We start from the raw sequence: 26,446 nt of genomic DNA, 5'->3' as shown, positions 1-26,446 counted from the left end.
ATTGTAGAGTTGGTTTCAGTTTCTGTGCATTGTATTGAATATATCATTGGATTCGTTACCCGCATCCAAGTTTAGGCGTAAATAATCGACCATAACTGATTATTATGATGATTTTTTGACAATTATAATTGATTATAATTACCAAAATTAGGTGTTTAAAGGATTTATAATTGATTATAATCGTGATATTTTCCAAGAGATTATAATCTCTTATAATCGCTTATAATTTCTTATAATTCTTACAAAAAATCCCTTAGAATCAATTATAATCGATTAGAATCGATTGTAATCTCTTATTTTGCCAAAATTTTGTCAATCAAAACATTAGTCGAATTATATCTTGTGGGTTATTATTTTTGTTTCAATAAAAAGTCTCTAAATGAGAGATCTCTTGAACACTTTGTTTCATCTGAACACAAAGTTTCAACTCGAAACAAAAGTTTCATAGAGATAGTTTCATATTAGTGGAAAGGTTCTCGCGGTAGACGAAAAATAAATCTTCCGAATTAATCATAACACCAAATCACCAAATCAACTTGCTGATATTTTGGTGGTTAAAAAGCTTAAAAGATGCATCACAAAACAACTCCATTGGGGAAGAAATGAAAAAAAAACAACCTAATAAATTTATAAATTTGAATTGATTGGAAAACTTTAAAAACATTTTTCTCATTTTTCATAGGAACCAACGTCTACAAAAAGCATAAAATATAAGCAATTTCGATGCAACTTCGAAGACAAAATGGACAAAAAAAGGGATTATAATCAATTATAATCGATTATAATGGATTCTTGTGCGAAACTAATGAATTAGAAATTTGAATAAAAATAATGAATTATAATCAATTATAACTGATTTGAATTGTATGGAAAAATGTACGAATAAATAATCGATTATAATCGATTAAAATAGATTATAACTAATTATAATTTGATCTTAAAAAGAGAGATTATAATCGATTATTAATTGATTAAAATCGATTATTTCTCAATTTTAGTAAGACTGGTACTAAAATCGTAATATAATCGATTATTAACGCTTAAAACTGGATGCGGGAGAGCAATCATTGGTGCTTTTCAGAGATCGCAGTTCAGTTCCTGCAATTCTTTTTGCAGTTCATTGATCTTTTCTGTGTATTGTTACGACTTCTGTGCATTGTAAGTAATGTATCAGTGGATTAGACTTCTGTGCATTGTAATGAATATTATATTGGAGGGGTTAGAGCAATCATTGGTGCTTTTCAGAGATCCTAATTAATTTCCTGCATTTTATGTTGTAGTTTATTGATCAATTTGAGTGTTGATCAACTCAAATTGATAAAAACTTTGGAAAAAAAACAAGAGTCTTAATAGCCAATACATTTTATGTTGGAATATAATCAGAAAAATGTTTGGTTTTCAGACGAATCATCTTCATTCTGATATATGATTTAGGTAAAAAAACTGTCTAGGCCTGTCTAAGACTTTTTAGTTATCGGCGTTGCTTCTTGATTAAAATGCTTTGAATATATCGATATAACTGCATCCGATGCAGATGCTACAGATGCTAATTTGCGATGCGAGATGCTACAAAAAACTCCTAAACTGATTGGCGAAGCGCACGTTGTTTCGTCTCTACAGGTTATGGATACAATTTGTTTCTGCTGAAATCATTTTTTAGTTTTAAAATTAGTATAGTTTTTGTTCACTTAAAGCTAACATGAAAGACCTGTAAAATTTGAGACTCGCATTCGTAACATTTAGGACTTTGCATTGACCCGCAGTCTTGCTGTAGTTAAGTCATCAGCTGTTTCGCAAATGACTGTCATAGCTCCCTTTTGTTTTCGTGAGAAAGGTTTGTCCCTCGTCATCCCGAAAAATAGCTTCTCAATTTTGCAAAAGCTAAGATTTAAGAACAAAATCAGGGGCAATTTTAGGTGGGGGGGACGCATTGCTTCCTTAGGGATTCGAACCCCTGCCGACCCAAAGGGTTCCCCCTTTGTACTATTTTGAGATATCCACTTTTGGCAACGGAGACTAAAATTTTTCAAAAAAGTGGCTTTGGCGCCAATATATAGTAATTTTGAGGGGGGAGCGCGCGCAAAAAAAACGCAATTTTTTGCTCAAAATTTTCCAAAAAATGCCTAAAACGCCTTTTTTTGGCCTATTTTTTCAAAAATTTGCCTGTGGCGCAAAAAATTTGGCCAAAACAAGGTCAGTGCTTTGGGTGAGCTCGGAAAATCATTTTGGTCAACCTATAAAAAGGTCGAAATTTTTTTTTGAAAATCCGCCCCCCTCGAGAAAATTCTAGATCCGCCCCTGAACATAATGATTGCATTGAGATAAATTTTTAATACGATAAGTATGCTCAATGTTTGAATTCAGAAAGACATCATCTTAACTTTAAATTCCTGATGTAACATTCAATGCGCATGAATGAGTACTGCCAGAGATTAAAATCGCATTTAACATCTAGTAGCCATTTTTGGATTATTTTGAATCTCAAAGTTTATGAAGTTCGCTATTTTTACCCAATTATTCGATCATCAATCAATTTTGAAGTATTGCAAAGCTAATCAAGCGCCCACATTTGTCTTTTATTCAATTCTAACTTAGTTTTTTCCTTTTCCAGTTTTTATTCGTATTTCTTTCCATGTTTAAGCAATTGTTTCAATTTTTTTTTTAACTCGAGGCAACATTTGATAGGTTTAAACTATGAAAAAACTACATTGAAAACCATAATTTGGAATTGCCTTGTATAGTTTTAGTTGCTCGAAGCCTTTTTGTATTGATATGAACAGTTAAAATGCGAATCAAAAAAGCTGCGAGGCAGTTTTTTGTTTGAGCATCAATTGTTTTTTTTCTTTCATTCAACACCTTCTTTTGTCCTGCAATATTCCTTCAATCAGTAAAACTGACTACCGTTTTATTCTGTTATGAATCGGCAACTCCCACAGCAAACATCGAGTTAGTTTTGATCCATTTTCAGGTGGTGGGATACAGTACAAAAGTGAACGTAGGCGGGTGGGGTGAATGTATGCTTTTTAGCGCATCAAATCATTTCTTTTTTGACTTAGTTCAGCAAATTTAATAACAATTTTCTTTAGAACACTTCTACTACAGTAGAATTTTTCCACTACGAGTGTTTTTGCTAAAGATCCTGAAAAAGATCTTTTAAGAGAGAGATTCAAAAAGTAGCGCTCTGAAATAAATTTTTCACTATTGAGGTTTTTATAGAGATTTGGGATAGCTCAGAAAATCAATTTGTTCAACGTAGAAAAAAACAAAAGGTCGACAAATTTTTCGACATTTTTTTTGAAAGTCCTCCCCCTTCTGTATGTTTATTTATTATTTGTTGCAACTATTTGAAAAACTGGAGGGAACTTTGTATTTGAGTGTGTTAATTTTTTTTGTTTTTGTTTTCCACGCAAAATCAGGTACCACACATAATCATCCCAATGAATCAAGTTATATATCATAATAAAGCCCTTTTAGTCGTGATTCGAAAGGCACCCAAATTTGAAGTGTCGAGATAATCCAATTTTTGATTTTTGCTCTAATTTCGAGCTACCCGCATGCAAGTTTAGGCGTAATTAATAATCGATTAAAACGGATTATTATGTTGATTTTTCGACAATTATAATTGATTGTAATCACCAAAATTAAGTGTTTAAAGGAAATATAATTAATTTTATTCGTGATATTTTATACCAGAGATTGTAGTCTATTATAGTCGATTATACTTTTTATAATTCATACATTTGAATATTTTTTCTTATTTTGCCAAAACTTATCACATCAAAAGTATATTTTAATCATATCCTATTGATTACTATTTTTCTGTCCACAGCAAAAGTTCAAAAAGCGAGGCTTCTTATCACACTTAAGTTCATCTGAACAGATAGTTTTACCAGGAAACGAAAGTTTCAGAAAAAACCTTCATTTTAGTTGAAAGGTTCCCCACGGCGAATGAAAATAAATATTCTGAATAAGTCATGAAAACATAGCAATTCTAACAATTTGCGAAAAAAATTAAAATGTGCATTGTGAATACCTTTTATGGAGAAGAAAAGAAAAAATAAAAACTTTTTAAAATTTAATTGACTTGAAACAGTTTTCTAATTTTCCATATAAATCATACTACGAATATCATACTATAAAAACAATTCAGATGCAATGAAAAGTAATTGATTATTTTGAGTTGTTTAGGCAAGTTATATGAATTAGAAATTGGGAGAAAAAGTCAATATAATTGATTATATTCGGTTTGAATTGTATCAAAAACTAGATGATTAACAATAAGTTTTTATCGATTAAAGTTTAGCATTATTAATTAAGATTTAGTTTTTGAAAAATTAAAAAAGATTATTAAAGAATTAAAAATGAGTTTTCTCAATTTTAGTTGGACTGGTACTAAATTTCTAAAGTAACCAACTAATAACGCTGGAAACGGGATACCTTTACCTGGACGCTTTTATCTGTGTTTGGTAAATTGCCTTTTTGTTTATGCTGGCAAAACTGAGATGCCTTAGAAACCTGTTTATACCTGATAAGTTGCTGCTGCTCTGCGAGATTGAAATTGAATGTTCTCTTTGTATTTTTTTCCAGTCGAAGCAGGATCCAAATGTGCCGTTTTCAAGTAACGGACTTGACAGACAGCATCACCTGTCGGCAAAGGGCACAACCTCAATATCCCACAAAAGGGAGCGCCAATTGCATTCAAAGTCCGAGTTTTTGAGTTTAGACCAACTGAAGCCGGTCAGGCGGCTCTATTAAATCATATTCATTCTCCTACCCCGTTCCAGTATTAACCGCAAGCTAGGTCTCTATGTTTGCTTCTTTTAAACAAAATCATGAAGCGAAACCAAGCTGGCGCGTGGTGCCACATAAGTGGTCGGATCCTCTTTAAATGCAGTGGACTCGCGAGTCTGAAAAATCATCATCGGGGTTTCTATTGCTCACCTTGCTCTCACCCCTATAAAATTCTCAGTAACTGAAAGACCAAACCCCTTCAGACCAACCTAAAAAGTTCTATTACCAATCCCCAAAAAAAACTTACAAAACGCGAAGTTACCCACTTATAGATTCCACCTCAAACGCGCCACACTCTACAGAACCGAATCTATTTGACAACTGTAACCTTTCGAACTCTTTTTTCTCATAACGTCGTTAAATTTCTTCCAAACCCGTTAATTCGAAGTCTTCAGTGTTCTCAAACTTCGGATGATTTATTTTGTGCTCTTTCCATTTTTTTTGACGCATTGCTTATTAGCGGCAAGTTTTTGTTAGGCTAAAAACTCTCAAATGATCTTCTTGCGTTTTGTTTTACCTAAAGCGGGATGTTCTCGAAAAGGTAATTTTTTTCTCTATTTATCTTTTTTTTTGAAATTACCCACAACTTCCCCGAAGCGATAATTACTTGGGAGTGTATAAGGGTCTTACCCCTGATGAATTTTTTTGGGGAGGTCTTCTTCCTATACATTCAGGGCTTCCTCTTGTACAATGAACCTTACTGTTCTGGCTTTCGATAAAAACTCTGATTTTTTTAATGTTGGTCAAGATAGTCGAGACAGTGTTGGTCGAAAAAATTAATTTCAAGCGATTTATTTGTAATTTGATGGCCCTCTTGTCTTTGTCCAAATGGCTTTAAAAAATGTTCTAACCATTGAAAGCGGTAGAAACTTTGTATTGGAGTGTGTTTTTTTTCAATTTTGTTTGTTTTTCACACAAAATCAGGTACCACAATTAATCATCGGACAAAGTTGATAGGGATATCATTCCCAAGCACTTTTAGTAGTGATTCGAACGACATTGAGACATTCAAAATTTTTCTCTTGGTATCGAGGAAAATCGATTTGAATCTTTTGATTTTTTAGTCTAGTAAAATTAGTTTTTGAATTTTTTCTGCGCCAAAGTTTTTCAGACAAATCTACAAAAAAGTATTGCAACTTTTTGTCATTTTTCGAATGAAACTGTTGTCCATATCTCACCAGTTTTACGAATAGTGTAGAATACGTTTAACTTCTACATTTTTGGGCGATTTTTTTTATCAAACCACGCACAAAAAACGGCATTTGATTGAACCAAAGTTTTAGTTTTGGTCGGAATATGTTCTGAATATTCTGTGCTACTTGCACAGCACTCGACTATCTTTGCAAACCCACTTTTTAAATTTTATGTTTTTCTTTTCGTTTTGCGAAATATTATGGCTAAATGTGTGATGTCACGGTGTAAGGCATGAAGAAAAAATGTTAGTTATTTCACAATTCCAAGTTTAATTGCATTATGACAACGTTAAGGGGGCTTGAGGGAGTTTAAAGAATAGTTAAGGGGGGAGGTGGAGGAATTTGTTGAAACAGAAAAAAAAGACAAAACAAAATATGGTTTTCATTGGCATTATATCTCCTAAAAAAGCTGGTACAGTCCAGGAAAAAATGTTAAAAATTAACTTCGAAATTCTGCACGTGTTCAACGTTATTCTGGTTGGTCTATTTGGGATCTTTTTATTGACGAACTGACGACTCACAACTCATTAAGAACTGAAGTCTAGAGAAGTCAAATCTTCGGCTGAAGGGATTGTCAAAAACATGAAAGCTGCTTGCCTTACACTTCTACTTCACATAAGCTGTAAGTAAACACCTCCAATTCTGCTGAGTCAAGCATGGTCTAAATAGATTTTAAAACTTAATATGAATCCCATATGCCAATACATGAGGTTGGAAAGGAAAAGAGCCGTCAATACTATTATCTTGTAAGATTATAGGAATACAAAAACTCGAAAAAATATAATGTACGACTCTTATAAGAAAGTGAGTTAAGAAGTAAGATTCTTCTGAAAAAATGCATTGTGATGTAAGTTTTTTTAATAAAATTTTGATGCAAAATCTTCCATTTTAGGTATTTTAGTACTTTACAATTTCTGCTAGTCTCTACCGTAGGTTCAGCAAAATCCTCGCTCGAGTCGAAAGACTCCCCGAGTGCTTGACAATCAAGCTTCTGTAGGCATTTATTGTTCCGACTTTTGTAACGAAAGTGACAAAACGTTTGTACCCGTAGTGGTTTTTTTTCATCGGAAAAATTTTGACTTTTTAATTGGCCATTAGATATCATTAGAAAAAAATTGTCCGGAGCTTAAACTTAAAAGGATATTTTACCTGTGATGATTATTCGTAGAAATATGGGGGCTTAAAGATTGCCATTTTGGCCAAATTGTGACAATTAACGCGCGATAAATTTCGCGTTATTAACGCGTAAGCGGAGGTCTAATCCGTTTTTAAAATGTTCAAAATTGGTTGAAATAACATATTTGCCATAATTGAATTGTTACTTGGAGCAAAATCTATCACATTGTACTTAATGTGGCGTGTGGGGGATAATTTGTACACCAAATCTCTTTTATGTATTATTACCAAATGTTTTTATGTATTACGACGAAAATGAATATGCGGTTGTCTGAAAACAGACCGCGCTTCATTTTATATATTCTTTAAAAAAAAATTTTTATAACATTTCGAACTGTTGTTTGTTGCCCTGAATTCAAAAATTTGTAAGATTTTTGTAAGATTTTCCTACAAGATAAATTGGTTCTGGGTGATAGGAAGAATTTTCTTAATTTTCCGAGTTCAATATTTCAAAAGAGAAAATTCTTTTAATAATTTTCAACTGCATCTAATCCTCCACAAGATTAATCATTAAAAAATACAACTTTAGAAAATAGTTTTTGGCAATTTTTTCGTCCCCCGTTTTTGAATTTCTATTTTGATAAACTATTTTAAATGTTGTAATAATGTAATGAAATTTTGCATGCCGATTTTTTAATTATTGTGAACAAACTAAGTATTGTGAACAGATTTATCTTATATCGTAACATCACGCGTTTAGCCTTAATCTCACGTAATACAACTATAAAAAATAAAAATTGAAATGTGGGGGGAGGTGGAAGTGGAAAAAAGTCTAGTGTCTAACTTTTTTACATTGTTTAAATCGGGTGTGAGTTTTTTCGTCACTTTCTCAAACTTTTTCGCATTTGCTTGAGAGTTTTTCTGATTTTTGTTGAAGTTTAAGTCTGGTTTCAGAAAACAAGTTCAATTTGCTCATAAAATTACATTTCTGGGTTTTGGTTTTATTTTAAATTGGTTTGTAAGCCTTTTTCTCCAGATTCCCACTCCCCCTCCTCTTCGTAAAATTACAAAATAAAGCTGTTCCAAAACTGTTCACACGGAATTTTGCATGGAAAAAATGTAAAAACTTGTTCTCCTGTTGACATTGACACGTTTTAAAGCAGATTAATGGTTAAAACGTTGACACGTTTTAACCATTTATAACATGAAAACCGTTTGAATTAGACTTTCATTTATTTAATTTTAGAATAAATCAAAAGGGGGGACTGGAAAAGAGCCGCTTGTAAAACTGTAAATCTGATTTCAAAGTTCTGGAGTTGGTTGATAATTTTAATATTTAAGTGATAAATTTTGCAATGTAGGTTGCACATAGTATGACAATTTGTATTTGATATTTTTGTTGTGAACAGATTTATCTTAGATCGTAACATCACGCGTTTAGCCTTAATCTCACGTAATACAACTATAAAAAATAAAAATTGAAATGTGGGGGGAGGTGGAAGTGGAAAAAAGACTAGTGTCTATTTTTTTTACATTGGTAAAATCGAGTGTGAATTTTTTCGTGCATTTTCTCAAATTTTTTCACATTTGCTTGAGAGTTTTCTGATCTTTGTTGAAGTTTAAGTCTGGTTTCAGAAAACAAGTTCAATTTGCTCATAAAATTACATTTCTGGCTTTTTGTTTTATTTTAAATTTGTTTGTAAGGCTTTTTTTCCAGATTCCCACCCCCCTCCTCTTCGTAAAATTACAAAATAAAGCTGTTTCAAAACTGTTCACACGGCATTTTGCATTAAAAATATGTAAAACTTGTTCTCCTGTTGACGTTGACACGTTTTAAGCAGTTTAATGGTTAAAAATTTTACACGTTTTAACCATTTATAACATGAAAACCGTTTGAATTAGACTTTCATTTATTTAATTTTAGAATAAATCGAAAGGGGGGACTGGAAAAGAGCCGCTTGTAAAACTGTAAATCTGATTTCAAAGTTCTGGAATTGGTTGATAGTTTTAATATTTAAGTGATAAATTTTGCAATGTAGGTTGCACATAGTATGACAATTTGTATTTGATATTTTTGTTGTGAACAGATTTATCTTAGATCGTAACATCACGCGTTTAGCCTTAATCTCACGTAATACAACTATAAAAAATAAAAATTGAAATGTGGGGGGAGGTGGAAGTGGAAAAAAGACTAGTGTCTATTTTTTTACATTGGTAAAATCGAGTGTGAATTTTTTCGTGCATTTTCTCAAATTTTTTCACATTTGCTTGAGAGTTTTCTGATTTTTGTTGAAGTTTAAGTCTGGTTTCAGAAAACAAGTTCAATTTGCTCATAAAATTACATTTCTGGCTTTTTGTTTTATTTTAAATTTGTTTGTAAGGCTTTTTTTCCAGATTCCCACCCCCCTCCTCTTCGTAAAATTACAAAATAAAGCTGTTTCAAAACTGTTCACACGGCATTTTGCATTAAAAAAATGTAAAACTTGTTCTCCTGTTGACGTTGACACGTTTTAAGCAGTTTAATGGTTAAAAATTTTACACGTTTTAACCATTTATAACATGAAAACCGTTTGAATTAGACTTTCATTTATTTAATTTTAGAATAAATCGAAAGGGGGGACTGGAAAAGAGCCGCTTGTAAAACTGTAAATCTGATTTCAAAGTTCTGGAATTGGTTGATAGTTTTAATATTTAAGTGATAAATTTTGCAATGTAGGTTGCACATAGTATGACAATTTGTATTTGATATTTTTGTTGTGAACAGATTTATCTTAGATCGTAACATCACGCGTTTAGCCTTAATCTCACGTAATACAACTATAAAAAATAAAAATTGAAATGTGGGGGGAGGTGGAAGTGGAAAAAAGACTAGTGTCTATTTTTTTTTACATTGGTAAAATCGAGTGTGAATTTTTTCGTGCATTTTCTCAAATTTTTTCACATTTGCTTGAGAGTTTTCTGATTTTTGTTGAAGTTTAAGTCTGGTTTCAGAAAACAAGTTCAATTTGCTCATAAAATTACATTTCTGGCTTTTTGTTTTATTTTAAATTTGTTTGTAAGGCTTTTTTCCGGATTCCCACCCCCCTCCTCTTCATAAAATTACAAAATAAAGCTGTTTCAAAACTGTTCACACGGCATTTTGCATTAAAAAAATGTAAAACTTGTTCTCCTGTTGACGTTGACACGTTTTAAGCAGTTTAATGGTTAAAAAGTTCACACGTTTTAACCATTTATAAATTGAAAATCGTTTGAAATAGACTTTCATTTACTTAATTTTAGAGTAAATCAAAAGGGGGGACTGGAAAAGAGCCGCTTGTAAAACTGTAAATCTGATTTCAAAGTTCTGGAGTTGATTGATAGTTTTAATATTTAAGTGATAAATTTTGCAATGTAGGTTGCACATAGTATGACAATTTGTATTTGATATTTTTGTTGTGAACAGATTTATCTTAGATCGTAACATCACGCGTTTAGCCTTAATCTCACGTAATACAGCTATAAAAAATGAAAATTGAAATGTGGGGGGAGGTGGAAGTGGAAAAAAGCCTAGTGTCTAACTTTTTTACATTGGTAAAATCGGGTGTGAGTTTTTTCGTGCAATTTCTCAAATTTTTTTGCAATTGCTTGAGAATTTTTCTGATTTTTGTTGAAGTTTAAGTCTGGTTTCAGAAAACAAGTTCAATTTGGTCATAAAATTACATTTCTGGCTTTTTGTTTTATTTTAAATTTGTTTGTAAGGTTTTTTTTGCCAGATTCCCACTCCCCCTCCTCTTTGTAAAATTACAAAATAAAGCTGTTCCAAAACTGTTCACATGGCATTTTGCATGAAAAAAATGTAAAAGTTTGTTCTCCTATTGACATTGACACGTTTTAAAGCAGTTTAATGGTTAAAACGTTGACACGTTTTAACCATTTATAACATGAAAATTGTTTGAAATAGACTTTCATTTATTTATTTTAGAATAAATCAAAAGGGGGGACTGGAAAAGAGCCGCTTGTAAAACTGTAATTCTGATTTCATAGTTCTGGAGTTGATTGATAGTTTTAATATTTAAGTGATAAGTTTTGCAATGTAGGTTGCACATAGTATGACAATTTGTATTTGATATTTTTGCTGTGAACAGATTTATCTTAGATCGTAACATCACGCGTTTAGCCTTATTCTCACGTAATACAACTATAAAAAATGAAAATTGAAATGTGGGGGGAGGTGGAAGTGGAAAAAGCCTAGTGTCTAACTTTTTTACATTGGTAAAGTCGGGTGTGAGTTTTTTCGTGCACTTTCTCAAACTTTTTTGCAATTGTTTGAGAATTTTTCTAATTTTTGTTGAAGTTTAAGTCTGGTTTCAGAAAACAAGTTCAATTTGGTCATAAAATTACATTTCTGGCTTTTTGTTTTATTTTAAATTTGTTTGTAAGGCTTTTTTTGCCAGATTCCCACTCCCCCTCCTCTTTGTAAAATTACAAAATAAAGCTGTTCCAAAACTGTTCACATGGCATTTTGCATGAAAAAAATGTAAAAGTTTGTTCTCCTGTTGACATTGACACGTTTTAAAGCAGTTTAATGGTTAAAACGTTGACACGTTTTAACCATTTATAACATGAAAATCGTTTGAAATAGACTTTCATTTATTTAATTTTAGAATAAATCAAAAGGGGGGACTGGAAAAGAGCCGCTTGTAAAACTGTAATTCTGATTTCAAAGTTCTGGAGTTGATTGATAGTTTTAATTTTTTATGTGATAAATTTTGCAAAGTAGGTTACACATAGTATGAAAATTTGTATTTGATATTTTTGCTGTGAACATCTTTATCTTAGATCGTAACATCACGCGTTTAGCCTTAATCTCACGTAATACAACTATAAAAAATAAAAATTGAAATGTGGGGGGAGGTGGAAGTGGAAAAAAGCCTAGTGTCTAATTTTTTTACATTGGTAAAATCGGGTTTGAGTTTTTTCGTGCAATTTCTCAAACATTTTTGCATTTGCTTAAGAGTTTTTCTGATTTTTGTTTAAGTTTAAGTCTGGTTTCAGAAAACAAGTTCATTTTGCTCATAAAATTACATTTCTGGCTTTTTGTTTTATTTTAAATTTGTTTGTAAGGCTTTTTTTCCAGATTCCCACTCCCCTCCTCTTCGTAATATTACAAAATAAAGCTGTTCCAAAACTGTTCACACGGCATTTTGCATGAAAAAAACGTAAAAACTTGTTCTCCTGTTGACGTTGACACGTTTTAAAGCAGTTTAATGGTTAAAACGCTGACACGTTTTAACCATATATAACATGAAAATCGTTTGAAATAGACTTTCATTTATTTAATTTTAGAATAAATCAAAAGGGGGGACTGGAAAAGAGCCGCTTGTAAAACTGTAAATCTGATTTCAAAGTTCTGGAGTTGATTGATATTTTTAATATTTAAGTAATAAATTTTGCAATATAGGTTGCAGATAGTATGACAATTTGTATTTGATATTTTTGCTTTCACCAGAGAAACCTAATTTTTATACTAATTGTTTTGTAAACGTTTCTTTACTTTCTCACATTGCAAGATTTTGTAATCTGTAGTTTTTGATCAATTTTTTTTCAAATCCTTTCTCCAGGCTTGTGAATTTCAGTTTTGAGAAACCATTTTAACATAGACATAACGCAAAGATATTTTTATAATTTGAGCAAACTGTTTATTTTGAACAACTTTGTTTTCCAAACTTTGCTTCATAATTTTGACTGTTTCCCACTCTCCCCCCACCCCCCACATTTCAAGTTTTATATAAAATTTTTCAATTGTCTAACGTCTTATTATGGCTAAAAGCGTGATGTTGCGAAGCAAGTTAGGAGGATCAATTATGTTCACAATAGTTAGTTTGTTCACCATGCAATTTACTTCATTGCATTATAACAAGGTTAAATTAGTTTTTCAAAAGTGAAACTCAAATAAGCGGGAAAGTGGAAAAGAGCTCAAATTTTGCTTTAAAAACTTAAGTTTAAATAAAAAATTGGAAAAGGGAAAAAAGTTATTTAAACAGAGGTGCCAGTTTTAATTGAATAAAATAAACGCTAATTTAATTATTTGAAATTGAAGTATCTCACCATATCTAATTTTCTCATACTTTTGCGAAACGACTTCGAGTTATTCAAGTTTTTTCATAACTTAAGAATACTTTTGGAGAATGTTTGGTTTTTGCTAACAATTTTATGAGTCTGGTCGTAGACCAGTTTCCGTCTAATCATAGATTGTTTATGAGTCGATGAACTTAGTTCAGAGTTTTGCTTAGGTCGCAATTTGTCAAGTCTTTTGATTTCTTACTTTCTTTTCAAGTTCAATTCTTTTCCTTTGTTAAAAGAAAGCCAACTCCACTATCGAACAATGAAATTAAAAATGTTACAAAAAACGCGGTTGACGTCGACTTTCGAAGGTGGAAATTATTTATTAGCTTTCAGCAACATAGAAATTTTACCTATCGATCCAGATTTTTTCAAATTGGGCTATTGTTATCAAAAAACTTTAAGGCTATCTTTTTTTCACGAAAAATCAAAAATTGAGATGTTTAAAAATCAAAAAACAAGTTGGTATTTAATATTAGAGCAGGCCGTGGGCAATTGGCTAAGATGCGCGGACTATAACACAAACGTCTTGGTTGCAAGTTCCGCTTCGGTCAGAGTTGGAGGGGTCCCAGTGTGATCTTTTCAAATATCAAAATTGCTGCCTCAATACAAAAGATTTCAAATCAGATTTGAATATTTTTGCAAATTTATTATCACTCAATTTTTTCTATAAAAATGATTTCGTAGATTTCAAATTGTTCATACATTTTTCGGAAGTTTTCGTTGTAGAGCTAGGCCAACATTGAGACCATGTAAAATCGTTAATCCGAGGGAAAGGAACCCTCAAGCAACGAGGACGGATCATGGTGGGCCTCAAACATTCGCCCTCTCGATTATGAGGTGGAGACGTAACCACTTCACCACCGCTCCCACCTTTTTTAAAAGATGTAAATTGTTCTAAATTAAGACCATTTATCCCCGAGGGAAAAGGACAACATACGAGCTGTACAGCTCATTACGGTGAACCACTGTTGTGCCCCTGCTTAACATCAGAACAATGGTTTAGTCGGCTTCGTTTTTAAGGGTTTCTCAGCTCGGATCAGGCGCTGCACAGTTTCGTGGTGGAGAGTAGTCGGAAGGAATTCATGGACAACATCTACAGAGCTGTGGACGAGGAACTGCTCACTGATTTGAAAGTATGGCCTTGAAATTTCTGTTCCATAAATTATGGTTCCATTTTGGAGTGAGGAAAAAATTCCAAAAATTAGTTAAAAAGCCCTCTTTTCTATTTTATACCTACAATTGAGTTTTGGAAATCTTTCAAGGACATTCCAATAATTCAATGACGTTTTGCATGGTTAACAAATTAGTTGTCCAGAACACATTTTTTTTCTCATGACAAAAATAAAGCAAAAAAAAAAATTCCCACAATAGCATTCTTAAATATTTAAAAAAAATTGCGATGTCTTGGGGAAAATGAGGGGAAAGGGGGATTGAAAACTATTTTTAAGGTTCTTCTTGTTCATAGAGAAAAGAAACTATTTAAATTTACCTAAAACGACATTAAATTTCAGGTTTTGTCACGTGGAAAAGCGGCTGAAAGTTTCAGAACTCTCTACGAAGAGCTGAAAGCGGCTAAAGAATCAACTTCAAACGCGCAATGTCAATCTGACAATAAAGATGACTCTGAAGGTCAATGCTCAGCAGAAGCAAAAAGTGAAAAGACTGAACAAACGACAGATTACAAAAAATCCAGTGCTGATACGAAAGAAACATCTGACAACGATAAGGAATTGAACATAGGCGAAGGAACTATATCCGACGCTACAAACGTCAATAAGGAAAAAATAACTGCGGAGAAACAACTAGTGTTGTTTATAAACAGGTCGGTTCTCATCGGTACCATTTTGCATGTAAAAAACAGTCTAGAGTATGTCTTATCAAAATAAAATTAGATAATCCAATGGACTCTAAGGATATTATAAGCGATTGTTTTCGAAACATAAAAAACTAGTTTAGTTATAACTCCTTATGATCAATTATAATCCATTTCTGCTTTAAATGGCTCGGCGACAATTCGTCGCAGGCAGCAGTTGGTCGCAAGCAAAAAATCTTTGCGAATATAAAAAGCGGCAATTGGTCACAAGGCAAGTTAATCAGAATTATTTTCATAGTATCTCCGTGAAACATTCCAGATCGAGTTCCACGCCCGCTAAGGCATGGCTGTTTGGTTGCTGTGCATTGATTACACGATAATGATGGAAAACTGATCTGCAACGTTTTGTCGCTTTTCAAATGCTACAAAGTGTCGCCTGCCACCAACTGTCGCTTGCGACGAATTTTTACATAACCTTGTCAAAATACAAAATACTTAATTAATTTTTGTTCTCAAAACCAACAGAAATTGATTTTTTTTGTAGATGTGAAATATTTATTTGCCACATCTTACCACGTCCCATCTTACCACGTCCCATCTCTACTCCCTTGACGCGATTGGTTTGCTTCTACTTAATTGGTTATGAAAAAGCAGAAAAAGCGTTCATTACAAACAAAATTGGATTTGAAATTGAAAACGTTTTTTTTTTGCTTTGAAATGTAGTTAAATTTTGTTTATTTTTCTTTAGTTATAATCTTTTGTTTCCGCATTTTGGAGATAAATACTACAAAAATCCATGACCAATATAATTGACTATGATCCATGAAACTCCATTGTGGAATAGTTTTCTCATTGAATTAAAAAAATTAGATATTGATCTCATCAAATTAGTTTGCGCTAGTTTGTTTGGAAAAAATAATTACTTAAAATTCTTGAAATTCAAGATGCTGTTATTGGTTTTTTTTTGTTTTACATCACAAAAACTGAAAAAAAAATATAAAATCATGATTTTGGGTTGAACTTCTTGAACTCATTAATGTTTTTTCGACTCTTTGTTGGCAATGGTTTCAACAAGAAACGCTGATACTTAATTTTAAGTGAGGCTCGAGGTGTTTTAAGGAGTTGGCGTTAAAAATTTTCAAAAACTCATTAATTTTGTTTCTTGGTTGGACCAAATTCATAACCGAAGTTCTGATAAGTTAGCTAGAAAAACCCTATATGTGAAAATATTATGTACTTTAGTCACATGTCTAAAGAATGTACTAAAAATAATTTTTTGCTTTTGTAGCCACTTCTTTGTTTTAGTAGCTCCGTGAAACATCCCTTTTCGAGCGCCACACCCGTTAAGGCATGGCCGTTTGGTTGCTGCGCTTTGTTAAATCACTTCATCCTAAATTGAATACGCAATTATTAAGGAAAAATGCTCTGCGACAAATTGTCGCATTTTTAATTGCTACGAATTGTCGTATGCGACAAATTGCTACTTTGTTTTTTGGTATACATATTTTTTTAAGACTCAAAACTAATTGAAATTGATTTTTTTTTGTAGATGTCAAATATTTACTCTGTTTTTTCCAGCCTTCTGCAAAACTCGAACACTAAAGAACACGATAATCTCCAACTTTCATTTTTCTCATTTAATAATCTCTCATTTTAACTTTCCACTACGTTCCACATCTACCACTCCGTCCCCCTCTCGAAATTTATTGCCCCTATCCCCTGTATGCCTTTATTTAAATGGTCTTGAACGACCAAAAAAGCAACTGAAACAGATGAAAAATGGTCGATTATAAATTTAAAAATAAAAATTTGAAAATGATCGATTATAATCGATTAAGAACGGATTCTTTTACTTCGAAATGTAGTTAAACTATAATTTTTTTCATTCAATAATAAAGTATTGTTTTCGTATTTAGAGATACATACTGCAATTATTCATAACCGATTTATTTGATTATGATCCATGAAACACCAGAGCGGGCTAGTTTTTTCAGCGGAATAAAGTAATTTTTTTAGATCTGATCCTATTAGACCTGGCAAGTTTTGTTGGAAAAAATAATTAAATCGAAGATTTTTGAAACTTAATTGCTGCACATGGTAATTTTGTTTCAAATTGCATCATCGAAAAAGTCTGTCATCAATGTTTTGGCTTGAACTCCTTGAGTTCATTGATGCTCTCCCGACTGTTATTTTTTTAGACCATTCATCCACGGGGGAAAGGACCAACACAAGAGCTGTACAGCTCATCACGGCGAACCGCTGTTGTGCCCCTGTTTAAGAACTACATGCAATTTTTTTGGTTATTTTTCTGGGCTGGGTAATGTTGCTTCACCCTCAAGCAACGAGCACGGACTGTCTGTTGGCGATGGTTGCAAACAGAACATTAATACCGAAGTTTAACTGAGGATCTAGATTTTGTACCTCAGGCAAGTGCTGAAAACATATGCCAAAAAAGATTTTTTGGATTTTTTTCTGCTTTGGTTTCAGCAAAAAAAGCACTTTTGCCCTCGTGTTCCTCTCTGATTCAAAATTAGCGCGTTGATAAAGATTTGATTGAACAAAATAGAGAGCGTAAAAAATGCCAAGGGTGAAACTTTGAAACATGATGGGTTAAAAGTCTTAAACCGGTTAGCTGTTCCTAGTTGTCGCCTCCCCCAGTTGTCTGGACACGTTTACTGATTTGTCTAGCTCGGCTGGTTTCGATTTTTGTCTCTGATTTTGCTGCAGTTTCCAAGTTATCTTACGTGGAGAAGCAACGTTAAGGTGGTTTTTCTTGAACGCTGTATCGGAGATCTGTTCTGAAATCAACTTCAAAGAAACTCGCCCTGTGATTGGAAATTTACCGTTCTTTCAGCGATTACGTCTCAAATGGCATAATTCCCAAATGGCATAAACTTCATGCAACAGTTGCGTTAAAGACATCGAAGTTCGATGTCTTTAACGCAACTGTTGCATGAAGTTTATGCCATTTGGGACGTAATCGCTGAAAGAACGGTAAATTTTCAATCACAGGGCGAGTTTCTTTGAAGATGATTTTTGTACATTGTTCACGAAAAAGTTTATTTGAAATAAACTTTTTCGTGAACAATGTACAAAAATTGGTCAAGTTGTCAATTCAAATGCTGATTGACATTTTATCTTGAAAAAATTGTAGAATTTTTCATAATCAAAAGCAAAAAGCTTAAGTGTCGCTTAACATTTGTTTGGAAGCAGTTAATTCCAAATATTGGTCACATGTTTTTATTCCTGACAAAATGTTAGAATTCGAAGTTGATAGAAAACGTTTGAATTACAATGAAAACTTGAAAATTATGCCATTTGGGAAAAGTTTCATTTTTAGTCCATTTGGGAATTATGCCATTTAGGATGTTAACCTTTCAGCCGATTCAGCACATTTGCTTTTAAATTTCTTTTTTGCTTCTGGCATGTGTTTCTGATCATTTTGCTGGCATGGGTAGCATCGTGAGGCTATTATGTTTGGGCTGGCCCATTTGGACGGTGAAATATTCAGCTGTGCAGTTTGCAGAAATTTTGACAATAATGTTGCAATTTTCACCTTTGCTTTTTTGTCATCAAAGATTTCAGCCCCGATAGCATATGCCTCATGCTTTTGTCTGCCGTTGAAAGAACTGGGGCATCTTTTTGTTCAAAGATTTTCATAGCTTTGGGTACCCCGTCATATCTCAGGCTTCAAAGATTTTCATAGCTTTGGATACCCCGTCATATCTCAGGCTTCTTGTCTGATCTTTTCAATATAAAGCTACGTGATCGAGTATTTGGCGGTTGCAGGACTCGGAGTGAGAGCAATAAGCATGATTCCATTTAAGATAAAAAATTTCAAAGAAAAAACGATCAAGCATATGATGCCATGACTCGTTTTTTGAAAGAAAGATTGAGTTTATAAAATTTTTGATTTCTGTTCAGCTGTTCAGGGGCGGATCTAGGATTTTCTCGAAAGGGGGGGGGGGCAGCGGATTTTGAAAAAACCTGCGTTTTTTTGGCACTTTATGGAAAATTTTGACCGAAAAATTGACCGAAAGCTCTCCCCTCAAAATTAGTATATATTGGCGCCATCCTCCCCCCCCCCCCCCCCCCCTGAAGACCAAATATGTTTGTCATAACTTAATTAGTCCGTATGTTAATTTTCATAACAATCGAACAAAGTGAACATAATTTTTACAAATAAAATTTTGCAGGTGGGGGGGGGGAAAGGGAAAAGAGCCCCGAGGTGTTTTTGGAAATCAATTTTCGAAATCATTACTGGGAGGGAAACTTACGCTATGCAAAAACAAAAGTTGAAAAAATCCAAAAATTGGCGCTTTAAATTTTTTTTTTTTATAATGTACAGTGAAAACGAGCTTTTACCAGTTTTGTTGAAATTAACGAACTTCGATGTGTTTTAGTCCAGCAGACTTCATGATAGTTAGACATCAAACTGAAGTGGAGGGTCTTCTGGAGGCCCTGAACTGTGACCTTTTATTCCCGGCTGCCAAAAACCCGAACCAAAGAAATTGCGCAGATTGCCCCGCCTCCAATGTAAGCCAGGGGTTAAAACGGGGAGAAATATGATAATTCAATTATGTTAAAAAAGATATCAGTCACTCCGGAGTCCTTTTGCATTTGTTTAGCTGCAGGTTTGAGATTTTTATTGAATTATTGCGGCCAATCTTTCTTTTTTTTTTGTGGGATCTACTTATATTAAAGCGAACACTTAAAAAAAGAAAAACTGCAAGTTTGAAACACAATTTCAAGCTATTTTCTAATGGAATTAAATTGAAAAAAAAAAGAAACTTTGAAATGCAGAATAAAATAATCATGAGAAAAAACTAATTACTCTTTAGGAAAACGAAGTTGGTGGAAAGGAGCTTGAGAGCAAAGGCATCATTCTCAGCACAAAAGGTAAGGTTTTAGCATCTTCATCTCAAAAACATCCATCTTTCCTAGTCTTACGTTCAATCTCATTATCAACCCCTCCATGAATCTCTTAGTTACAAGTCAGTCAGATGGAGTGGAAAGATATGAGAAAAACGTTAAATCCACACTACTTTAATTCTGAATTGAAAAAAAATCCTCCAACTTCAAATCAAATCATAACAACTTCAACTGTTCAGCTAACGCTTACTCTCAAATTCAAATTGGCAGGTACTTAATTAAATCAATCCAGGATCGCAGACAGCACCATGGCGCCAATAAACAAACTCAACTAACTCAAAACTAGTCATCATATGAAATGTATATATACATTCCCTCAAGTTAACTAATTTTAAAATGTAATTTAAAATTACACAAAACAGAAATTGGATTGAGTTTTAGACCAGCGGTCCGCCCTCTCCCTGGGCATAAAATTTTACAGTTTTAATTCCGAGTCTTAGATCTGCTTTTTCCGATCTCCTATGGCACGCCCGAACTTAGTTGGTATCCCGTTCTCTCGTTCCGTCCCCCCTCTTTTGATCCTCCTCGAAAATACTATCGATCATCACTCCACCGAGTTCCGACACCGCTGTAACTTCTTTTGGAGTCTTAGTAGATCGACAGAGTTCCGTCTGCGCCTCCTTATTCGACATACTCACTATAAATACATCTCGTAGAATCCTTCGCTCCAGCGCTCCCAGGTCGCACCTTGCGCTTAGTACTGAATGAAACACTTCTAATGTCTCCCCGTCCCGCTGTTTTCTGGATAATAATTTACAGGTTTCGAACTTCTCGTTCCTTTCTTTTTTGAAAACGCTCTCGAACTCGTCCAGCACTCTCGGATATCTACTCGTTGCCAAATCCTGGTGGGGCTTCCGATTATGGAGCTCATTCTCACCACGCTCCATCAGGCAATGATACAGGTTTGAAATGAGAGTCTGCTACGCCTCAACACGTTTTTCTCCTTGCACTTTTGCCGGCAGCGTCGCAATTTGGGTTGCCGTGAATGTCCGAGAGACAAAAATTGCCGTTAGATTAAAAGCGTGCTTTGCTATTGCCCCAGGTGAAACGTGTGATCCAGTGCTCCCATAGCATTGGTGTCTCCGTGCACTTACTCGGCCAAAACGCCGTAAACCTAAGTGGGTTCTTCCCGGTCTCCGCGCCGTATCCTGCTTGCTGCGCCATGAGAAAAACGTTAAATCGATACTTTAATTCTGAATAAATATTCCTCCTACTTCAAATCGCACACTCTCAATATCAAACTGGCAAAATTTCAATTAAACCAATCCAGGATCGCACACAGCAGCGATGGCGCCAAGAAACTTACTCAACTAACTCAAAACTGGTCATCATATGAAATGTCCATATACGCCAGATTTATCGTCTTAAATAGTTTCAGTTTAAAAATACTAGAAAAAGTTCTCAATCTAGAGAAAAACCGGTATGAAAGTTTTGCTTTTTAGTCCAATTTTGTGCGAGATAAGCCAGCGAGTATAAGTTACAGCCGAAAAATGTTAGAAAAGAGTTCGATTTGAACCAGCTATTGAATGATTATACAATGCCACAATTATACGATATCAACCTGAAAAATAATTATTTTTTGTTATTTGTTTTCACGTTTCGTTTTATGATTCAGTTCGCAATAAAAGCAACTGTAGTCAATTAAAAATAGTTATCTAAATTTACTTTTACTGCTTCTTCATAAACCAAAAAAAAAACAATTATTTCAAAAAAAAAACTCGGAGCTTTAAGTGCTACTTGCACATTTGCGGGTATTTTTGCTCTGTTTTGATTGCAGCTCATTCAGTCATTCACAACGTAGGTTTAATAAGATATTTTTTGTTTCAGCATTCCTTGGCACTTTAGATGTTGTAGAAGAAATCTTTTCGACCATCATTGAGTCAATTGGGCCAGAGGACGATTTCGATTCGGCTATCGTTAAACTGTACACGGCCGCTATGGAAGAAGTAGGTGTTAATAAAGTTTTCCGCAGCAGTTGTTTTAACATCTGGTGAAAAGTTCTTTTTTTATTTGTCAATTTGAAAGAAAACTATTTTTGGAAACTTCCATATCTAACTTCTAGATTCATTTTTTTATATAATGCTTAGGCATTTGAAGGCTTTCAGGTGTGATTTTTTGTCTCTTTCTGCTTTTGGGCTTTGACTAATTCTTTTTTTCTCGTTTTCTCCCCGACTTTGAGATTCATGACTTTTCTAAAAAGGTCTAGATTTTTTGTCGCTTAGCCCAAGTTTGTTACAAACGCGGCAATCTTAAAAATATATATGCTCGTTAGTAACCAGTCCAGGTATATTTTCTTACGTATAGTTTCCCATTATCGCAATTCTTTGTGACACTATTTTTTTGGAACACGAAATGAATAAGATTATAGCAGTTTGTTGAAAGTTTGTTTGCTTTCAGGCGTCTTTGAAACGTTCTTCCATTCTTCCGTTCTTCCATTCTTCAGTTGAACAGTTGAATTTGTTTTTAGAAGGAAAGATACAGAGTGCAGCTAGACTCAGGCTTCGAAGTGTTCCAGATGTTGAACCAGTATTCCCAGACTGACATTGGACTCCTCGCCAAAGAGCAGGAGGCCATGCCTGGTCACGTGGCTCTAGTGGTAGTCAATGTGCCCCTGAGGACCTCTCCCGCTTTCGTTATGGGACTCTATCAATGCCATGTAAATCTTCTAGAATTTTCTAGAATATTCCCGCACAATTTTCAGTTTTAATTTTTTGTCCAATATCGTAAACATGTTTTCAAAAACGGAGGTCAAAACCTCCCAAAATTTCGAAACAGCTTCAAAACGAAATAATTAGTTTTATGCGTTGGGTTTCGTCTAGAATCAAACAAAAGCTAATTTTGAAATTTACTTGGTCAAAAGTTTATGGCGTTTTTGGTTTGCTCAACTATTTCACATCAGAAAACAAGACGCCTGAATTAAAATTTCCGAAAAACTGCTCAGTATAAACTGGAAAATTGGTGTTCATGATGGCTTTGAATATTTTTTCCTTTTCAGCCGTTGATCATGCACTACCTGAGCTCGTATCTAGTGGAGAGAAAAGAACCCACCTTTCTCCAGCCAGCACTGCTCGATCCTAAAAAAGTAGGTTCATTTCGTGTCGTTGTGTTGCTTTGCTTCATGTAAATTTTGAAATTTGAAAAAAGCCCAAATAAATCGATTTTATTTGCTTTCCTTAAGTTTAGAATTCTTTTTCCCTCTGTTTATGTATCTTCTATTTCTTGAATGAAGTTAGATATTAAAAAACTCAATTATTTTAACAGTTTCCTGAAACTGAAGATCTTAAATGTAATTTGTTCTATAAAACACAAAAAAAAACGGATATACTTTTTTCAAATAAGTCGTTTATTTTATTTTATTTGGTTCACTCATCTTATCGAGATGTCCTTAGCTATATTCTGAGTAGGAATTAAAACTAACCAAGTTAGAATAATCTATTCTGTTTCAGCCGAAAGGTCTTCCTAATCTACACGTGGTTGTGGTGATGGATGGTCCTCTGCCCTTCCTTCACGACTTCTTTTTTCTCCTGTTGAAGCAGCAGTACCCCTCTCACTTGCTCAAAATACACATCTACTCGGCCGTAAGTACAACACACTGAGTTCAATTAACCTCAAAAACAAGTGTTCATGATGAAGATACCGAGAAATGCGGTCGGTTTTCATGAAATGAGTTGAAACTCCAGAAAATCAGTTGGTTAGACCGAAGAGTGTAGTCATTAAACCCAACCATCTAATGTTAAACTTGCACACGCTGCTGCTTTCAGTATGTAACGATTGTTATTTCTTACTTTTTTCTTGAATTTTTATTTTTGTTTTATGTATTTTTAATTCTCATTGTGCTGCTTTTAAGAAACAAACTTCATTCAAGTTTTAACGGGCACCACCTTGATTATAACGGGATTACAAAAATTATATCGATGCTTGTTGAATAATGTAGTAAATTTTAGTACGAAATAAAGAGACAAGACGAAAAAGATTTAATTCAGAAGTTGGTTGAAATGAAATTCTCAGATGACCAATCAATCAAGATCACCTACACTCCTATGGAGAAATCGTGTCCTCGATTATACGAATGTTCGCTGGAAAGAGTGCGGATGGGTGCCTTCGAGGCACTCCTCAAGGAGCTCCACGGACAGTCGCTGAAAAATGAAGCCATTTTATTGGTCAATTCGTCTTATCATTTGACCAATGAGAAAACACTAATGGTTCTGGCTAGATCCGAAATGTAAGTCGATCGATGTAAATGTTATCAAAATTGTTTGGTGCGCAAGGTGATAACTCTGTCATATCTCTAATCTTAGGTCGGTTGCTTTTTCTTAGGTCCCCTTTGTACTATTTTGAGATATCAAATTTTGGTGACAAACTCAAAAAGTTTCTTCGGCGCCAATTTATATTACTTTTGAGGGGGAGCGTGCGCCTAAAAACGCAATTTTTTGGTCAAATTTTTCCAAAAAGTGCCTAAAAACGCATTTTTTGGCCTGTTTTTTGAAATTCTGCCTGCAGCGCAGAAAGTTTGACCAAAACAGGGTCTTTTAGTGGTGCTTAGGAAGTGCTCGGAAAATCAATCTGTTCGACTTAAAAAAAAGTCGATAAAATTTTTGAAAGTTTTTTGAAAATCAGCCTCCCCTCGAGAAAATCCTAGATCCGCCTCTGCTCTAGAAAGTCATTTTCTCGGGTTCGATGACTTCATTGAAACTTTTGCAACTTTGTATTGGCTATGGTATTTTCAAGTTGTTTTGCTTAGGAACCTCATATCTCCCTGGATATCGTTCAAGGTCCCAGACATTCCCCCAGTCCACCACATCAACGTCCACAACTCCGTGCCGAAGAACTACCGAGTGATCAAAAAACAAAGCCAAACAGAGGTCAAAGTTGCTAGCAAGAAGGATTCCAACAACGATGACAATGAGGAGGTGGTATGATGTTTTTTTAAAAATTAATAATATTAATGAAATAAATCTGGTAAGTAAAGAAATCTGATGTTATCTCAACTAAGACTTCGATGACCAATAAATTTCTGGAAATGAGGTAGTGATCCAGATATGCAGATACAAAACTTTTGGAAACAGGGAGTTTTGCAAAGGTTTTTCATTTTTTTTTTTTCAAATTGCTTTCACTAATTTGAATTAAACTACTTAAATTACCCTATTTTGCTTGCAGCTAAGTTTTGGAAAAAACTTTGACGCAGCTTAATTTTTGAAAAAAAAAATTTTGAAAAAATATTTTAATTATGCCCGAAAATCCGAAAATTTGCATTTATTCGACTGTCGTTTTACCTCAAATAAGTACCCAGAAAAACTATGCCCTCATAAAAATCGCTTGGGTTTGTGACAAGAGATGCTAAAGGTTAATGAAGGAGAGAACCTTCGAGTAATCAAAGCGTCAAAGTCTGAACGAGGGAGACGTCCCGAGTAGCGATTGGTTACCATTTTTAACTGTTTTTCCATAGGCCAGCTTAATTGGGCCAAAAACAAGATAAGGGCTATGAGTTAACTGAATTTCAAGAAAACAGAAAAAATGAGCCAAATTTTTTGAGGCTTCATTTTGCAGAAAATTGTTTGCATACATGATCTCACTTTTTCCATAAAATACCGGAAAAATGGGCATAACTTCCCAAAAACTGGGCTCATTCATCTCCTCAAGTAAAAAATTTGCGCATCAGTTTGTGCAAAAAAAAACAAAAGAAGTCAAAACTGCCCAATTTCTCAAGCAAAAAAAAAACATGCCTAAATTGGGGCATGGTGGAAAGATTTTCCAGACTGTTGTGATTCTGCTTTATTTTATATTAATCCTGACCTTTAATTCTTAATTAGGCACCTGGCTGTCATGTCTATTCGAAGTCCATTGGACTTCGCATCGCTTTTCGATTGAAATGAAGAAAAGCTGTTTTAATTCAAACATCTTTATTTTATTCCTTTAACATTAGCTTACATAGTCTTATTTTACCAGTGGTATTTGAACAATCTTTTTTATGGCGCAGTCAGCAGATTCGAACTTGCCGGGATTCCTGCTTTTTGGCCAAATCACACTGTTGAACCACCCACCCATTGGAGTAATTGAATAGATCAATTCCACTTGACAATAGTCGCCAAAGGGAATATTGACATTGATAACCTAATGATCCATTGGTGTCGGAAACGGATATCCCAATTCCGGAAGGCGCCTCGAGGCGGATAAAAAAGTAAGATCGATTTTATACTTAGCCCTTGGACCGAAAGGAAAAGATTTTTCTCACAGAAACGGCCAAGAGTGAAAGTATTATCACTCTCCTTCAAAGAATTTTTCGACCTCCTGGAAGCCACATTTGTAAAACCAGCTAATATAATTTTCGAGTGGTACAAGTTTTTGAGCTGAAAACAAAAGGACAGATAGTCCTCTGAACAATTCTGAGAACCACTATCTGGGCTGGCTAAAACTTTCGAGACGGAGTTAAATGCTGAACAATAGTGGATTCGAGAAGTCTTTATCTTCAATATGAGAAACTGCGATCTCCAACAGA

General features: G+C 34.0%; 5 protein-coding genes across 5 annotated transcripts in view; 4 read left to right on the top strand and 1 right to left on the bottom strand.

The window, feature by feature from the left end:
* Window positions 1-26,446, top strand: part of LOC134846442 (uncharacterized) — a 412,051-nt gene that overhangs the window by 12,147 nt on the left and 373,458 nt on the right. The window lies entirely within an intron of this gene.
* The window catches only part of LOC134846440 (uncharacterized), a 331,689-nt gene that overhangs the window by 221,827 nt on the left and 83,416 nt on the right, over window positions 1-26,446 (bottom strand). The window lies entirely within an intron of this gene.
* Window positions 2,601-20,236, top strand: LOC134846754 (uncharacterized). The gene is made up of 7 exons (XM_063864144.1): window positions 2,601-2,685; window positions 6,394-6,606; window positions 14,226-14,338; window positions 14,717-15,027; window positions 19,422-19,554; window positions 19,860-19,917; window positions 20,130-20,236. Exons 2-7 carry the CDS (start codon window positions 6,567-6,569, stop codon window positions 20,234-20,236), a joined length of 762 nt encoding a protein of 253 aa, XP_063720214.1. The 5' UTR covers window positions 2,601-2,685; window positions 6,394-6,566.
* LOC134846753 (uncharacterized) lies at window positions 21,312-23,074 on the top strand. The gene is made up of 4 exons (XM_063864143.1): window positions 21,312-21,370; window positions 21,778-21,896; window positions 22,418-22,606; window positions 22,946-23,074. The coding sequence occupies exons 2-4, from the start codon at window positions 21,888-21,890 to the stop codon at window positions 23,072-23,074; spliced, it is 327 nt and encodes a 108-aa protein (XP_063720213.1). The 5' UTR covers window positions 21,312-21,370; window positions 21,778-21,887.
* The window catches only part of LOC134846191 (multifunctional procollagen lysine hydroxylase and glycosyltransferase LH3-like), a 56,285-nt gene continuing 53,264 nt past the window's right edge, over window positions 23,426-26,446 (top strand). The window contains exons 1-3 of the mRNA XM_063863443.1: window positions 23,426-23,528; window positions 23,895-24,172; window positions 24,692-24,860. Coding sequence (XP_063719513.1) covers window positions 23,433-23,528; window positions 23,895-24,172; window positions 24,692-24,860 — 543 coding nt within the window. The 5' untranslated portion in view covers window positions 23,426-23,432. The remainder of the gene's footprint in view (window positions 23,529-23,894; window positions 24,173-24,691; window positions 24,861-26,446) is intronic.

The sequence above is a fragment of the Symsagittifera roscoffensis genome, chromosome 5 (genome assembly GCF_963678635.1).
Source record: "Symsagittifera roscoffensis chromosome 5, txSymRosc1.1, whole genome shotgun sequence".
Classification (NCBI taxonomy): Eukaryota; Metazoa; Xenacoelomorpha; order Acoela; family Convolutidae; genus Symsagittifera; species Symsagittifera roscoffensis.
Note: the sequence above shows the minus strand (reverse complement) of the source record. Positions and strands in the feature narration are given on the sequence as shown.